The 18,257-nt window shown below is 33.6% G+C and overlaps 3 protein-coding genes across 3 annotated transcripts; 1 reads left to right on the top strand and 2 right to left on the bottom strand.

The window, feature by feature from the left end:
- Positions 1-3,590: 3,590 nt before the first annotated feature.
- LOC120628023 (coiled-coil domain-containing protein 86) lies at positions 3,591-5,121 on the bottom strand. The gene is made up of 2 exons (XM_039896207.1): positions 4,764-5,121; positions 3,591-3,961 (listed from the first exon to the last, which is right to left on the bottom strand). The coding sequence occupies exons 1-2, from the start codon at positions 5,105-5,107 to the stop codon at positions 3,661-3,663; spliced, it is 645 nt and encodes a 214-aa protein (XP_039752141.1). The 5' UTR covers positions 5,108-5,121; the 3' UTR covers positions 3,591-3,660.
- A 6,997-nt stretch (positions 5,122-12,118) lies between these two features.
- LOC120628093 (actin-related protein 2/3 complex subunit 3) lies at positions 12,119-15,340 on the top strand. Its single transcript, XM_039896309.1, has 5 exons — positions 12,119-12,312; positions 12,390-12,563; positions 12,852-13,044; positions 14,829-14,890; positions 15,072-15,340. Exons 1-5 carry the CDS (start codon positions 12,307-12,309, stop codon positions 15,165-15,167), a joined length of 531 nt encoding a protein of 176 aa, XP_039752243.1. The 5' UTR covers positions 12,119-12,306; the 3' UTR covers positions 15,168-15,340.
- LOC120628092 (short-chain specific acyl-CoA dehydrogenase, mitochondrial) lies at positions 15,182-17,884 on the bottom strand. Its single transcript, XM_039896308.1, has 5 exons — positions 17,736-17,884; positions 17,244-17,624; positions 16,503-16,918; positions 16,127-16,369; positions 15,182-15,700 (listed from the first exon to the last, which is right to left on the bottom strand). The coding sequence occupies exons 1-5, from the start codon at positions 17,770-17,772 to the stop codon at positions 15,557-15,559; spliced, it is 1,221 nt and encodes a 406-aa protein (XP_039752242.1). The 5' UTR covers positions 17,773-17,884; the 3' UTR covers positions 15,182-15,556.
- Positions 17,885-18,257: the final 373 nt, after the last annotated feature.

Here is an 18,257-nt window from a genome sequence, read left to right as displayed (position 1 = left end):
ATTACTTATATTATGAAGTTTACAGTTTATGCCACCATGTATTATAATGACGAAATGAATATTTGGTTAAATTTCTTGCATATAAAATGCATGGAACATCTGTGTTTAATTTTATCTTAAGATTTTTTACATTACCTCCAAACAGTTATTTAGAAATTACATTTTTAGAGATATATTAAGAATATATATAGGTATTGACAGTGGCGTGCATACAGGGTATGCACAGGTTATGAGAAACCTAAGGATAGGCATTGTAAGAGTTATAAAAAGCCTACCCAAAAGTCTGCATACCCTGTGTATACCCTCTATGAACGTCACTGGGTATTGATTGATTCAGGTCCCAGTTTTAGAGTGCATAAAATTAAATTATTTAGAACATATTAACTAATGAACTTAGAACATTCTAAATAATGTATCCTTTTGGTAGAAAGATAACTTTTTGCAAAGTAAATGAAAAATCTACTATGGAAAACTGTCTAGGTATCTATACTATGTCAATTGGACAAAAATTGTTATGGCATTAGCTTAATTCGAAATTTTTGATGAAAGAAAACTTATCAATATTCCTATGAAATGATGTTTTAATACATGATTGAATAAACTGAAGTATGGTTTTTATTCCAATGCAAGAAACCCATATTGTCATATGAATGTTTCGAAAGTCGAATTGCATTGAAGTATTTATGACCTAAGAAGTAATAATAATAACAGGTATAAGTTGCACTTATTTTTAGGTTAGTTTGTATGATTTTGTTATGTTAACAAGTTCGTAAAGTTATTTGTTAAGGTAAATAAGTTTCACTAAATACTCCACCTAATAACACTGCTAGCAATTAAATTATTAAATAGTCAACGGTTTGAGAGTAAATGTGATTTTTTTAAATCGTTTACTAATAATTAATTCTAAAAGAACGACTTTGTATAAGTTGACATGTAATCTTTTTGAAAGGTACAGAGGCACATTTTCACAACTAGTAATGTTATAATACATTACTATATATATTACATGCTGTTATTTAAATTTTTTTTGCTTAGTGGCATGTTTATTCAAACCAACAAGTTAAGGTTGGAGGGGTAAACTCACAAATCAACAGCTGTTTAATTTTGTGCATCTTTGTGAGTTAGTATTTTTTACCTGTTTAGAATCTCATTTGTCAGACTATGCGGAATCTAATATTTTTATACAAATTGTGAATGTCATGATATTTTTAAAGTATCCACAGCTTTTGTATTGCCTATTTTTGAACTGTAATCTTCTCTATATAAATCATGGAAACCGTCATAAAATCATTTGTCTATCTCCTTTTGAAATTGTTAATTTAAAAAAAACAATTGTGTACTAAATACATTTTTAGATAGATATTCAACATGCCTGTCATAATGTTAATTATATAATATCCTTTTTATCTTCTTACGAAGTAACAAATTAATGTAAGGGTTATACTTGTAACGTAATGAACAAATTTTGTTATCACTGCCTTAGACTGAATGTTAAAACAAACTTTTCTATATTATGTTAAAGAATGTACATTTCGATTAAAAAGAGCTGGGAAACTTTAAGAACAAGATGCAAAGTTTATTTGTATACACATATACAGTAACTATGAAAATAAACTTTCTAGCTGTCATAATTTTGCTTGGTATCAAAAAAACTTACTATTATTTATTTCAAGTACTATAATATATACACGTTTGGAATGTCAAGTCATGGTTCTTAATGACCTTACCACCGGTGCGAAAAGAAAATTCGGGAGAAACTCAGCAAATGTTATTTTCCAATATCAGCATTTTACAATATTTTTAACATAGGTTATTTTAAATTGTGAGAGATTTTTTTATTGTGTATTAGCTTTGTTTACAAAATAAAACTGAACTCCGCATTTATTAAACATATGCAAACATAACCAAAAATCTTTTCTTTTATAAATGAATAGTTAAAATGACTTTATGCGCCTATTCATCTAAGATAGTACACACTTGACAATTGTTGTTTATATGCGTTGTTCATATTCATGCCAGCTTTTGCTAACCGATCTGTACATAATATTATAGAAAAATTATTTTGATTAGTCTGAACTAGAATTTAGACTAATAAAATGTTGTTATTATAAAAATATAGCAGCAATAAATGTCGTTGTAAAGTATTTGATGGAATTTAATTTAAAAAATGTTAATTTAGAATTATTAATAAAAAGTAAGTGTTGTTAATAGGTGTGATTTAATTTTTTTTTTGTATTTTTATTTCATTTTACATTAATCTAACTAAATATACAATCTATTGTGAAATTTATCTATTAAACAGCTGTATTTCTTGATATGACATAACTTTATATTGAGGCTTATACTTGAATTTTTTCAAATAATTTTCAATGTATCGGTTTTAATAATATGTGGGGTAACAATTAGTGATCTTGAGTGAACTAGGCGATTTTATTGTTGATTGTGGAATTATACAGCTATTTTGTGACTAATTTGTGATATTCAAAATATTACTATCTCCACAATAATTTAAATATTTACAACTAGCAAAGAATTTGTATTCGAATTTTGGTGTTTTTTTTTATAGTGTACATAAATAACGTAAAATTGATTTAACACGAGCTATGTCTGTCTCATCACATGTCTAAAGAATAATGTAAATATTGCCCACACATGACATTCTACTTACCATACAAATATAGGAAAATGCATTTAATATTTTTATATGTATCTGTGAATATTATTAACAATACTTAATAAAAATATTAGATGAATGTGAAAGTTTTATTTTACCAGTTCAGCAAAAGTTTGTTTCTATCATTCTATAATTGGTTGATGGTTTTCCTTATTATATGAGGAGTATGTTAATCTAGAATGCCTCTTTTCCAATTAGAGAAATGGTTTTTAAAGAAAAAAATATTTGTTCTGTAAAATTTAAATAAACCCCGGTCAACCACATTAGCCCTTGTCAACTTTGCAGTCCAAGCTGATAGCTGGTTAACCTGTTAACAGTATCGTAGTTCTATATTAAACCTGTACCCTAAATCGATTTCTACAAAAATAATGGCTTACCAGTAGGGCTAAGATTAGGGCACCACGAGAGAGTTATGTCTATACATTATACTGTCTATCTCTATAAAAAAATACGAGTAACCATGCTAGCCCTATAAGGAAGCTATTTCAAAGACTTGTGCCTAATTTTAGATTTAAAAGTTTATTCATGGGTATTCACAAAAGGTTTGTAAATTACGAGATGATAATTTGATAATTGTTTCAGAGATGTAAGCTTGTAAAGGTGGTGTACCTTAACAAGCTTACATCTCTGAAACCAGACTTTTTGATGGATACTACTCAGTAATAAAAGTTTTAAGCTTACTATTTTGGGAAAATTTATAAATTACAAACAGTAGGTAAGCTTGGCATTGAAGTAAGATAATACCCATTTAAAGATGATAGCAAAAATGTAGTTTCTATATTTTTCTTTATTGATAGCATTTGTGACTGCACCATGGGCCTTTCAATTATCATTTGTTTTATCATTTTTCTAATAATAACCATTAAGGATTTAAGGGAGAGCATTTTTCACATTTTTTGAAAAAAAAAGTCAAAAAGATTTTTTGCCTACAAAGATAATTTATTGAACTTACATTATTAGACACTCATCAAAGAAACAAATGCATTTTACTTAACAGATTTTATTTCCTTGTTAGTGTCTCTTTTTTCAATAAATCTCAATTGTTTCTTCTTCATTCTCTTCAGTTTTGCAGTGTTTGTAATAACTTGTACAATTTCTGACTTTTTCTTATTTTCTTCAGTACGTTTTAAATTCTCTCGTCGCCTTTCTTTTCTTAATTGTTCTTTTTCCTTTATCTGCTCTTGGATTTGTTTTGATAACTCTTTTGTTCTTTTCAATTCCAAACGTAGAGCTGTCTTCCTTTGAAAATCTGGTTTAATTCCTTTTGTTTTAATCATAGTAGAAAATCTATAAAAAGACCACATATATTTAATTTTTGCTTATATTTTATAACACTTTATACTAAAGAGTAAAGTAAAATTAAGGTTTAAAAATGGAGTATTCCAGACTATATCAATCTGTTTGGTGTGGAGTATAAGGATTGAAGAAATTATAAATTACACCACACAGATTCTCCTGCTTTTCGCGGAGTATAGCAAATTAAGCTTAATTTTGATAATATATCATGGATTTCTGCAAAGTAACGCCTGCTTCTATCCAACATGCAATGTTTTTTTCACTTCAATTTTAAGCATGGCTACAATTTTACCCATTGAATTCAATGGGTAAGATTGTAGCCATGCTTAACACATTACCCAGTATCAGATTAAAACTATGCTTTATGCCCTGGTAATTGGTGAATGGCATATCTATATAGTCAATCTACCAAATTAGAAATCAAATATTACATATCTGTTGTGATTTTTCTATCAAGAGCATTGACACAGTAAGCAGTAGACACGTAACACTCCATTTTATTTTTAACATCTAAAGTTTAATTCTGTTATTTTTGATTACTGTCATAATTCCATAGTCACAGGTTTAGATTTGAAGTAAAAAGTTATTTAGCGAGAAGTAAGTACAGTCAGATAAACGCCTAAACTTTATGCCTAAGTGATTCACTGCGGAAAATTCAATAAACGGTAGTAACGGGACGGAACAGTTGACTGTACTTGCGTAAAGCTACTGTCTCTGATTACTTTCGCGACGACTTACTTTTTGAATCGGACTGTCTACTAAAGTAAATAAATAAAGTCAAGTTTGGTTTTACCTTTCTTTCTTAGATTTCCAAAAGCGGCCTGATTTGGGTTTACCTCGCAAAAGATCATTTTTTTTGTTGTTAGTAACTTTTGTTGTTTTGCGTGCCACTTTATCTTGAACATGTGCTGGAGCATTTATGTCTTCACTTTTATTTAAGCTTTTGATTATATTCGAAACAACATCACTGGTATCTTCAGACATTTTTACGTTTGAACCTCTTTTAATCCTGTTTTGTAAATAGAATTTAAAGACCCAAGATATCTTCAGTTTTGACTTTTTCAGCGCAAAAAGTAACCTTAAAATGTATGCAACTAAGGCTGAAGGCGGCGTCAAGGACGAATGAGCCACAAGCATGGAGTATAGAGGTACCTCTACTCCATGGCCACAAGGCACAAACCAGTTATAGTCGGAAAAATGTAATAGGCCCGTTTTGACATTTGTGCAAGACCATAGAATGTAACTTGGAACGAAACTGAAAGAAACAAAAAAATAAAAATCAATTACATACAGTGTTTTAAAAAATACGTAAATTTTTTTGGGACGTTAAATAATATGAAAGAATATATCGCGAGTATTCTTTTTGCGCTTACTTCATAGTAGCATGCAATTTATAATTGTTGCGAAACGTTCCGAAAACAGTTACGTTCTCAGTCTTTTTTTTTTTTATACTAGAGCTGTAACCATTTTTTTACTGAATATCGAAATTAAATATTGTGTAGTTATCTTTACTGCAAAGAATAAGCTTGGTTCTCAAAATGGGTTCTAAATAATGAGTCTGAGATGATGTATCTGACCAAGCGGCACATGACTTAAGCGTCCCCGCGCGCACTGCGCAGTTTTTCGTTCCTCATCTTGTAAAGTTGACTGTGCGCTCGTTTAAGTTTGATATAAATTGTTTACTATTACGTTAACTTTGGCTCTTCTATTTTGGACATTAAATTAAACATAGTGATTTGACTCGATTTTTGTGTTTGTTGTTATATAGTACTAACTCTGTTTCAACATGTTGAAAAGTGGACGTATAATCAACAGCCAGTCACGCGTATTGGTTGTGAAGTTAAAGGAATACTTTGAACGAACGAACACTTTACAATACATAATAATATCAATCAAGTACTGATACAAACTTGAATTGATTTATCGTGAGTATCGAGTACAGAGTCTTATGGTTCCATAACTAGTTACGTCGCGATGACAAATGTCAAAACGGGCCTATTACATTTTTACGACTATAACAATTGACAAATGAGTCGTGTCTCAATGTCAACCGTCAGGTAATTTTTTTTCTTTATTCCTTCCCATAGGAAAAAGGCAAAACTATATCAACGTACAGCCATGCCTAGACTTGGTGTTTTAAATAATAGTGCTGAATTATACCCATAAAAATGATTTTAGATTTTTTTACAATGTATGCAAAAACGGGCTTAAAAATGTTATTTTAAAATTGCCCCGTTAATGGTCTAATCAAACCACGTAGCGTCATCTGTGCGTAAATAAAACGATCGAGTGAAAAATTTCTTTTTAAATATGATTAATTTCAAGCTTTATTTGTATTTCACTAAAATATTAATTGGACAATTGTTAGAAAATACGTTTCCATTTATATACATTTAAGATTTTTGTTAAACTAAGTGTCCCGTTCACGACAGGCATAAAAATAGAAGGGTAAGAACCACTGGCCTGATGAAGTGTATTTTCATTTGACCTCTATTAAACTACTAAAGTGTAATGGTAGTCAGTGGTAAGAACCCTAAACCGTAAACCAAGATTAAAAAATATTATATGATTTTCTTCTTCTTCTTTTGATTTATGGCTTTTCGTAGTGCCAAAACAGCACAATGTACTTTGCCAGTGTCAAGTAGCTTGGAAAAGGCACGAACTAGAGTGGTCAGTAAAGAAAAAGAAATGTCTATTTCATAACTTCGACCTGCAATAGTAGTTGTTAGTGAAATGACCTAAGTACGCATGAATTTAAAAATCATTTGAAGATAAAATAGAATTCAAATTTTATATCCAAAATATAAAAATCATAGTTTTAATTTGTTAATTTTAATAAATTTGCATAGATGTTTAACATACCGACTATACACTGACATTAACACACACTCGGCATTTAAGGGACGAGGAATTTTAGAAGGAAGTATATCATACAGATTAAAGGGCAATTTCGGGCAGGAAAAAAGGATATGTGAGACTGATCCTTCGTCCAGGCCACACTCACACAGAGAATGATCTCGAACTCTTATTTTTGTCAAATGTACTGGGGTACAAGCATGTCCAATCCGTAGACGACTGATAGTTGACGTGACCCAGCGAACAGATTTTTTATGAATAAAGAACCAAGGTTTTCGGGGGATATTAGGCTGGATTGAAGCATATTGTTTTCCTTTAACCGATTTTGATTCGACCCACACTGAGTTCCAAGATTTCTCCAAGTCAGATTTTGCTAAGCAACGAAGGTCTTGCGGGTGGATTTTAAAATAGGTCATAGAACCCGATTCAGTTGCAAGTTTAGCCCAAGCGTCAGCTGTCTCATTACCAATGATGCCTGAGTGACCTGGAACCCATCCTAACACAACGGTAAGGCCTTTCTGCTGACATGTTTGCAATACCTCTCTTATCCTTAATATGATGGAGATTCTCATCTTAGAGCGAAACGGATTATCCTTTAGTGCTTGTAAGCAGCTTAAGGAGTCAGTTAGTACTATTGTTCGTTTTATGTTATGGGCTTCCACAAAGAGGATTGCTTCCAATATACCTATAGACTCTCCAGTAAATACTGAAGATTGTGGGGGACACTTGAATTGAATACCAATTTTGTATTTTGGTATCCAACATGCTACGCCAACGCAACCAGACAGAGATAATTTGGAGGCATCCGTATAGATGGTAAGGTACTCGGGCCAGTTACTATGAATAATTTCATTGAACCTTTGGTTGGCCTCAATTGTATCGTTATGTATATTTAAATTAACAATGGATGGTTTATAAGTCAAACTTTTGAATGGTGTAGAAAAAAGGGATATCATTGGAGATGACTGAATTGGATGAGGAAGAGATGTGAATTTACGAAAACTATTTAAAAGAAAAGGGAGGTCTTGGTTTGTTTTGACAACAGAAGATAGCCGTCGAAGGCTATCAAATAACGGATGCGAAGAAAGTTGTAAAACTTTACAGATAAAGCGGTCACATAAATACTGGCTTCTTATCTGAACTGGGGGATCAACGCATTCCACTTGCAGTACATTGGTGGGAGATGACTTCATGGCACCAAGTATTATTCTTAGACATCTGTATTGTATTTTGTTTAGCTTTTCAGTTGACAATTTGTTAATGGGGTCAAGAACAAATAGGCCATAGTCCATGTGGCTGCGGATTATTGCATTATAAAGAAGTTTTTGGGAGTAGGGGTGAGCACCCCACCACACCCCTGACAATGCACGGAGGATGTTAATGCCACTTTCACATTTTTTACTGACGTGTAGAACATGAGACGCGCCATTGAGTCTTGAGTCAAGTACAACACCTAAAAATTTGGCCTTATTTTCGAGGGTAATGCGTTGACCATTATACATAATATAAGCATCTGGAATGATTCTTTTCCGAGTAAAGACTACTGCCTTGCACTTATCGATAGAAAGAGACATACCATGATCTAATAACCACTGGCCTAAATAGTACAATGCAGAGTTTAAGTTACTTGTGATATTTTCCATGCAATTGGAGCTAACGTACAGAGCGATATCGTCAGCATATTGTAGAACATTGCAAAAGCTTACGACAGACAGTTCGAGATCATAGGAGTAAATACTATAAAGCAATGGACTTAAGACAGACCCCTGAGGGAGACCTCTCCAGATGGTTCTGGGGGGAAGAAAAGAAGAAGGGGTTTTCACCAGAATATTTCGGGTTGATAGAAGATTTAATATGATTTGAGTTAACCTCGGCGGAATATTCAGCAGATGCAGTTTATGTCTCAGAAGCGGAAGGAGAACACTATCATATGCTGATTCTATGTCAAGAAATACACCCACAAGATACTCTCCTTTAGCCAGGGCTGTTCGAATATCTGTCGTAATGACTCCAAGACTATCCATTGTTCCGAGTCCCTTTCGGAAGCCAAATTGGGACTTGGCCAATAAACCTCTACTTTCTACTATCCATTCCAATCTGATTTTTATCAAGTGCTCCATAATTTTGGCTAACGTGGAGGAAAGAGCTATGGGACGGTAAGAGTTTGGATCCATGGGGTCTTTACCATGTTTTCGTATTGGGATTATGACTTGAGTTCTCCAAGATTCCGGGACTATTCCTGTTAAAAAAAAACTGTTGATCAAATCAAGGTAAAAATGCTTTGCTTTTTCGTTAAGTTTTACCAAAAAGGAATACGGTATGCCATCGGCCCCAGGGGCTGAATCTTTAAGACTTGAAAGAACTCCTTGAAGTTCATCAAACGAAAATGGGGCATCCATTTCATTGCCAGATAATAAAGATGAGGAAGGAGTAAAGCTACTTCCACAAGGGACATACGGAGGAGCAAGTTTATCTGCAAAGGCTTCAAGCCAGATATTTGTATCGTTCGATGAAGGATCTGTAGATGTAACAGAGTTCCGGAAACGCTTAATTTTATTCCAAACTGAGGACGAGGGAGAACGGGGATCTAACGATTCACAGTAATCTACCCAACCGTTTTTTTTCTTTTTAGACATAAGTCTCCTAGTTATACCATTAGTACGCTGGTAATCAAGAAAATTGCTACGAGTCATATTCATTGTATAAGAGGACTCGGCTTCCTTGCGTTTTTTAATCATGTTTGTACACTCGTCATCCCACCAGGGTGGAGATGAGTAAAAGTCACGTTCAGTTTTTTTTATAGGAATATGGAGGTTAGCTGATGATTTCAGAATTTTAACAAATTGCTCATAGTAAATTAAACAATCACCACCACTTCCAGCAGCTGAGAGAGAATCAATAAACCTATCAACGGAATCTGCGTACGCAGGCCATTGTGCTTTTGTTAGCTTATACTTAAGTAGCGGGTTAGGCACTTTGAACGGAATCGACCTTTGGGCCAAAGTGAGAAGAATAGGGAAATGATCGCTGCCGTGCGAGCTTGGGAGGGTTTGCCAAGACATAAGTGAGGCTAAAAAAGGAGAACAAAGAGATAGGTCTAAAGCAGACTTAGGGTTCTGATCTGGGTATACTCTTCTTGTCGGAGATCCGTTATTGAGAATACATATGTCAAGCTCATCAAAGAGTTCCATCAAAAGAATCGCAAACCCGTCACATGAGTGGGAACCCCAGGCTGTGTGGTGAGAGTTAAAATCTCCCATTACTACAATAGGGGAATTTAGTGATAGAAGTATAGATTTCAACTCTGGGATAAGTGATGAATGTGGGTGTGGAATATACACAGAGAGGAAATATATATTAAGTACTTTAACAGCTACAGCATTGAACTTTTTACTGTGGGAGGGAAGAGGAATGGAGGAATAGATGAGAGAGCGTCTGACTAGGATAGCGCTTCCCGCATACCCATCATCCCTGTCATCCCTCAGACAAGCAAAGCCCGGGACCCTAAAATGGGAAACAGGCTTAAGCCAAGACTCAGAGATGGCAAGAATGGCAGGTTTATATTCGTTTATTAGTAAAGATAATTCATGTTTTTTACTACGTAGACTTTTACAGTTCCATTGTAGAATTGTGACTAAGTCCATTATGAAGAAGAGAGATGATTTTTATCAATATATTTGCAACGTTGGACGGTAATGATTGGGTAGTAATCTTTTCTAAAAGATCAATTAGGGATGTTTTTAAAACAGGGACATCATTGTCACTAGAATTAGTAAAGTAGGAGTGATCATGGTTGGGATTAATGGCACAGCCATTGCCTAGGGAAGATGAACAGTTACCAATGATATTTTTATGAGCTTTTTGGTCGTATCCCTTTCCTGGACTAGGTCTAGGACGAGGACTGCTAATAACCGTTTTTCGGTAAGATCGTGTAGGAATTGATTTAAACTGGGTATTTTCATGACCAGAGTCATGATTATTAGATGAAGCAAACATTTGCTTAGATATTTCGGCATAAGAAGGGTGGCTAGGCGGGAAACGGGAAGAAGCTTCAATGTAGGATATATTATCTTGAGACATAGCCTGCTTAATAGACTGTTGGCGTGTATGTTCAGAACAGTTTTTGTCAGTAGCTAAATGCCCTCCTGAACAAAGTATGCATAATGCATCATCCATAGTTATGTTGCAAGTATCTCCGGTATGTTGCTGTGAACACTTGTAGCACCTAGGTTTTGAGCGGCATTGGATTTTTGTATGACCAAATCTACAACAATTCACACATTGTATGGAAGGGAAATAGTACGTTTCTACTGGAAGAGATGTATGATATGAGTAAATTTTATTGGGAAGAACTTGTCCTCTAAATGTGACGACTACCGATTGGGTTGGAACCCAAGTCACAATGCCTTCTGTTATTTGCTTACGGTTAAGTCTTCTGGCTTTGAGCACCTCTCCACAGCCGGAAGGGAGATCAAGAGACTCAACAAATTCGTCCAGGTGCCATTCAACAGGAACTCCTCTTACTAGACCCATTCGAGTTATATTAAACGTAGGGATGTATGCCTTAAATTCTGCATTTTCTAAAATAGGGTTAGTAAGAAAGCTATTAGCTGCTTCCCCGCACTTAAATTCCACAGAGATCTTATTTCTACCTACGCTCTTAACACCGTCATTAACAATAGATTTAATTTTATTCTTATATAAAAATTGTCCGAATTTTATTGCCCTGATAGAAGAGCCGGCCGAGGGATCAGTCACTTCGCGTGATACGTAAACAACAAAAGGGCCTGAATCCGTGTCCAAGTATTTTTTAGATGCAACTTCTAGGGATGGATGGATATAAATTAACTGAATAGAGGGATTTGCAGATGCAGGATCACTGATAGATTTTTTAAATGAGGCGTGGATTTTCTCTTCTAGTGGTCGCTTGCGACCAGAGGAAGTCGGCGTACGCTGTGGGATTTCTACATGCTCCCCTGGATCAGGGGGCATGGGAGGATCTGCCTCCATGTTCCCCCAGCTTGGTACTTCGGCGGACGAATACAATAAGCAAGCACTTACCAACAACAAATATTGCACAAAATATTAACACAAAACTATAATATACTTTACACCAAAGTCTCTCTGACCCGTGCGTTAACCACAGCTATTAAAAAGACACTCAAAACAGTTATTATTTTTGTAACCGAAAATTTTATATTTGGCGGCATAAAAATTCAACGTTGTTTCGCGCCATCTTTTTTCCGAGTCTATATGATTTTGATTGACATATGAAATTTGACAATCAAAATCATTGACAGTATCTGACTCACACATTATCGGTCACTTTCTTGTAGGTATTTGATTTTTACTTTTCTAGAAAAATAGGACGTTAGTAAATAATCTTGAGTGTTTTTATTTCTCTTAGTCAAGGGTGCTATATATAAGATCCCCAAAAATTGGATTTGTTAAGTTTTAACAGTGATAATACTTACATTACAATGCCAGTAAGTCACATATTTAAGATAAGACATTTCTCTTAGAAAAACATTAGTTGAAGATCCTAAAATTTGAGTATTTTCAGGCTTATCATTCGACTTTAGAATACAGTCAGTCAATAGGCAATTTGGCTTTACTTCCTGTACGTACTACTTTCAGAGGCCCAGCGCCTACAAGCCCGAAAATAGAGTTAGATGTTATTGATGAAGCTTTAAATTATTTTAAAGCTAATGTTTTCTTCAGGTTCTATGAAATTAAGGTATGTAGTGTTTATTTTAATTTTTAAACATACTCTATAGCATACCTTCTTCATCTTATTATTAACTTTGCTCAGGTCCTAAAGATTGTAGTGTGATGCCTATATCCTCTCAAAAATTTGGCTGTCAAATACAAAAAAAGATTTTCCAAACTAGTACCGGTAGTTCTTTAAATTAGTTCACTTCAGCATATATTTTGAGCTATTTATTGCCTGAATTTTCTATAGTCTAAGTAATGCTGTACTGTAGCTCTTTTATAGATGAAATTGCCCTTACCGTTCTGATTTCAGTCTGATGCCGACAGAGTACTCATTTATTTAACCTTGTACATTTCTGAATGTCTAAAAAGACTGCAAAAGTGCTCAAACAAGAATCAAGGACAGCAAGAGATGTATATGTTGGCAATATCTAAATTTGATATTCCAGGCGAGCCAGGATTCCCTCTTAATTCTGTCTATGCTAAACCAAGCCCCCAAGAAGCAGGTATTTTATAACCGTGTTAATAATTTAAATAGTTTATATTGAGTATTGACCTTGGGGTTCCAAAGTGCAGAACTGGCAACCCTACACTTAAAACTTTAAGTGTTGGTAACTCCTCCACTAGGTTAATAGATAAACCTAACCATAACAGTATGCATGAAACTGTTTAGTTATATATAAACCTGTCATACCACTTTGAATAAAAATGTTATTTTATCATATACAGTCAAACCTGGGTAAGTGAGAACTGGATAAGTGAGAAAACTCTATAAGTGAGGGTAATAGCCAGGACCCGTGATTTTAAGCTCCCAAAACCTCTATTAGCAAGAAACAGAAACCTTTGTAAGAGAGAGTCGTTATTCCCTCACAGACCTCCATAAGTGAGACTACTACTTATCTATACCTCTATAAGCAACAGTAGAGCACGCAATTTTCGACAAAATTTATGAGTTAGAGAAAAACATTCAAAATACAAAAACAGAAACCCAAACGAAATTCACAGATTTTTTTAAATGTAAATAAGTTCTAAATAAAATAAAATTACATAGTGCATGAATATGTCTTGTTATTGCTGCGTACCTCTATAAGAGAGAAACGCTACCCATGTACCTGCATTAGCGAGAAACTCAGGTTAGTGAGAAACCTCTATAAGCGAGAATGAGATTGTGCTCCCTTGAACTTTTGCTTATCCAGGTTTGACTGTATATAATAATCTTTATTTCTGGTTATATATGTTATATATACATTTAAAAATTTACAAAATACAATATAAAATTTAACAGACTAGTATCAAATTAATTTTTTATTTCATTTTATTTTATTTTATTATTCAATTGAAGACTAATATTAAAATACAATATAATAATTAAAAAATTTAAAATTCATAACTTTTTGCTCTGTGTGTGTATATGCAAACCCATCAAGTGCTTCCAGAACAGCTTCCTAACAAGTGCTTGCAAAATACGGTTGCTGCTGCAGCACATCCTGCTTATCAAAGATGCAGCTCTCTTCCTCATTATACCATAAAAGTCATCAATATGAGCATCTGCAAACATCTGCAAACATCTGTGACATGCTCCACCAATGCAGCAATCCCAAAAGCATCTTGAGGCCATTGTTATATTGTACGCATAGGTGATTTCAAGCCCTATGCATATATGCCACTGATAGGCTACACATGTTAAACATTTGGCAGTAAGCTTTAAAAAGCATAATCTTTACTTCCGCTTTACATTGTGCATACCTATGGACCATGTGCCCCCAACCTAAACACCGATTAGTGTAACAAGAAGAATGCCATCCACAGCTTGCTCTGTTAAACACAAGTAGCTCACTCTTCTTCCCAATATAAACGAGTTCATGTGACACAGCATATGTCTTGCATGTATTGAGGAGCTTCTTTAAGAACTAATCAACAGGGGGCAGCATGACCATATTGTTATATGTCCACCAAGTTGTCTGTATAGCTCATATTATTGACAATTCCAGTCTTGCTCAGCTTATTAATTGGCTGGTTAACAAAGATGTTAAAGAGCAGGGGATGACAAACCACCCTGCCTAACACTGCACTCAAGCTTATATGAGGAAGAGTTTGCCCTCCCCAAGAAATTCTATTTTAAACTTTTTTTAGTAATCTTTAATTTAATTGATTGAATTCATTGTAATCATAATTGGATTTTACTTTTCTTTGCCTTGTAACTGCCATATTATGTGTAAACTATGAGCAATAAAATTATATCCCTATTCTGTTCTATATATTTTAATATACAATAAATTTACGCTTTTAGATTTGATGAGGCAATACTTACAGCAGCTGAGGCATGAAACTGGAAATCGAGTTTGTGAAAAGGTATGATCTAATTAATAATGTTTACTTTTTGATATGTATTAAGGTATTTTCTAAATATTGAAATATTATATTAAAAATTCAAAATAGTATATAAAGGTACAGTAATACTTCTTTAAGTTTAATAATAAATGTGATCCTTTGTAAATGGGTATCATTAATAGTAGCTTATCATTTTTTATAGGTTTTTGCGACAGAAGATGGAAAACCAAGCAAGTGGTGGCTATGTTTTGCTAAAAGGAAATTCATGGACAAGTCTCTTTCGGGCCCTGGCCAGTGAATTAAACAAACACATTTCTGTATTAATAGTCTTTATTTTACGTAATATTGATATCAGTAGTTATATTTAAGTCCAATCAATTATTATCACAGGAAATTATATGAACATTTTAAACTGTTAATTTTATTTGTATTGTTATTTTAAAATATATTTATGCATATTTCAGACTTCAATTACTGTTTTATTTTGATATGTTACCCTTTTTTACTTGTTTCTACTTTTTGTATGTAATGTATAAACTTGAATACAAACTTTTTAAAAACTGATTTCTTAACAGAATTAAAAAATATTCAGATTTCTTCTGTGCCTAACACACTTTTAAACTAAATACATTATTAAAATTCAGTCTGTATTGTAATACCATCATAATTAATGTTTATTTATTGTACTTATACACCATATTCTTTGATGAGTTGTCCAGCAATTACTAATCTTTGTATTTCTGAAGTGCCTTCATAAATCTCTGTAATTCTTGCATCGCGATAGTGCCGTTCTGCAGGCATGTCTGATACATAACCCATACCTCCAAGTATCTACAAAGTAAAATAATTATTTCAAACCCTTTTTTACAACTAAGCTTTTAATTATTGTAAACTAAAAAACATATGAGTTAAACTGTATTCTTCAGTGAGCAATTGGGCAGTCCCAATAACCATTCATTATCTTAATGAAATGGCAACACACTTAATAATCTAGAGGTCGCCTTTTCTTTTTTTGCAGAAATACTAGAAAAGTCAAAATTGTGATGTTTATAAACATGAGTTTAGTAAATTTATGATCAAAATATCACTAAATTGATCACTACTTTATCATCAATTGAACAAACATGGAGTTTTATGGTGAGCTTTGCTTCTAAAGGCTTTTACTATACTAGCTAATGCTATATATTATATACAATTTCTGAGGAACTAAATTTTAAGTGGTAACTTCAATGATTTACAGTAAATTGTTTTGGTTACCTGTATACATTGGTGAGATAAAAAGGTTGCCGCTTCCGATGCTGCTAGTTTAGCCATAGCTGCCTCTTTAGTAAAAGGTTTTTTGTTGTCTTTAAGCCATGCTGCACGCCATGTGAGAAGTCTAGCTGACTCCAGCTGCACTGCCATATCTGCCAACTTGTTCTGTATTGCTTGTAACTTCATGATAGGTTTGCCAAATGCCATCCTTTTAGATGCATACTCTACAGCCACATCTAATGATGCCTAAATAAATTGAGAGTCATTAAAATTATAATTAGTGAAAATATAAATTAATTAAAAGTGATAGTTTTTACTTATTAATTTTAATCAATAATGCTTCAAAAATAAGATGCTTTTTTATGTTTATTATTTTTACCTGTGCTATACCTAATGCTTGTGATGCAATACCAATTCTACCTGCGTCTAATGTCATCATAGCAATTTTGAATCCTAAGCCAGGCTCACCCAGTATATTCTCTTTAGGTATCTCACAGTCTTCAAATATGAGGGAACAAGTAGATGATGCTCGAATACCTAATTTATCTTCTTTCTTACCCAACTCCAACCCACTTATAGGTTTAGGTACAATGAATGCAGAGATGCCCTTATGTTTAAGATTTTTATCTGTAGTGGCAAACACCACAGATGCTTTGCTCTCATAGCCATTAGTAATCCAACACTTGGTTCCATTTAGAACCCATTTGTCTCCATTAATCTTAGCTGTTGTAGATGCAGCACCAGCATCTGATCCATTACCAGGCTCAGACAGTGCAAAACATCCAACTTGGTCTCCTGAAAGATTAATCAAAACTAATTTTCCTTTTCCTCTTTTACTATAGGTTAAGCCTTGACAGTCTCACCTGGCGGTAAGTGGTGGTGCTTTCTTAGATAGTAGCAAGCTAACATTTTTGGTTATCATACCAGAATGTTCCAAGATTTCGTGGCACATCTTTTTTGGTACAAGTTGTAACCAGCTACAACCAAAAACTACATCCCACCAGAACAGAATAAATAATTCCCAAATTAACTGGGGATTGAAGTATGGAGCTTCCACAACACCAGGTAAGACCATTGCACCTGGGGTGCAGTCAAATAAATTTCATTACAACATACCTACCAGTACAAAAAGGTGTAACAAATTCCTTCTTTTGTTTTTCATTACCCCAGTGATTAACAGGTCCCAAGTAAAGAGAATTATTAACTGACATGATTACCCCAGCAGATGCACAGCCTCTAGATATTTCCTCTAAAGCTATGGCGTAAGCTAGATAATCGAGCCCTGTCCCTCCTAATTCTTCAGAAGTAGCAATAGCCATTAGGCCAAGTTCACCCATTTTCTTAATTGCATCTCCTGGGTATAAGTGATTTCGGTCAAAATTCGCAGCATTTGGCTTAAGTTCATGCTCTGCGAAATCTCTACAGGTCTTATACAACATCTGGTAGGTTTCAGGAAGGGCCGAAAGGGAGGCTATGCACCGTGCATGTCGACTTGTTGTAGCTGAAATAATAAAGATTAAAATAAATTAAACTTCGTGTGTTTCTCGTATAATTTATTTGTATGAATTTATATAATGAATATTTCAAATATATTATAATATGAAATAGATACCAAATTTATTTGCTCTTCTACACAGTATGCTTAACATTTTAAAAAATAATATAAAACAATAGGGCAAAACTATTTAAAAACCTTTGACCCCTGATCTGTTTTGAAATTGCTAAATTGAACAAACAACGACAAATAATACAGAGTAAAATACACTCATTGCTCAATCCTAATGCTCTATATTAGTTGTCGTTGGTGCAATAATTTTATTGCTCTCTTTGTGAAATTAAGGTCACGGACAGATTGATTTAAGTTACAATTTAAGCGTGCATATAATTTTTGTCTGACAGCGCCTATAGTCTATTAAAGTATTGTAAATTGTTTAGCCGATTTATATGCGACTTAGTAAAAATCAACCAGGGCTACTTATTTATAACAAAGACGTTATCCGTATCTGCTAGTAAATAAACAAATTGCCTCAACAAATAAAAGGCTGTAAATATGTTATTGTTATAGATATGAAGGTCCTTAAAACAAACACCTAGGGTTAATTTAATTATCTAATTTATAAATGTTATGGGTAAT

This window comes from Pararge aegeria, chromosome 12, assembly GCF_905163445.1.
Source record: "Pararge aegeria chromosome 12, ilParAegt1.1, whole genome shotgun sequence".
NCBI classification, from domain to species: domain Eukaryota; kingdom Metazoa; phylum Arthropoda; class Insecta; order Lepidoptera; family Nymphalidae; genus Pararge; species Pararge aegeria.
The sequence above is the reverse complement of the archived record's forward strand: the minus strand, read 5'-3'. Positions and strand labels throughout refer to the sequence as shown.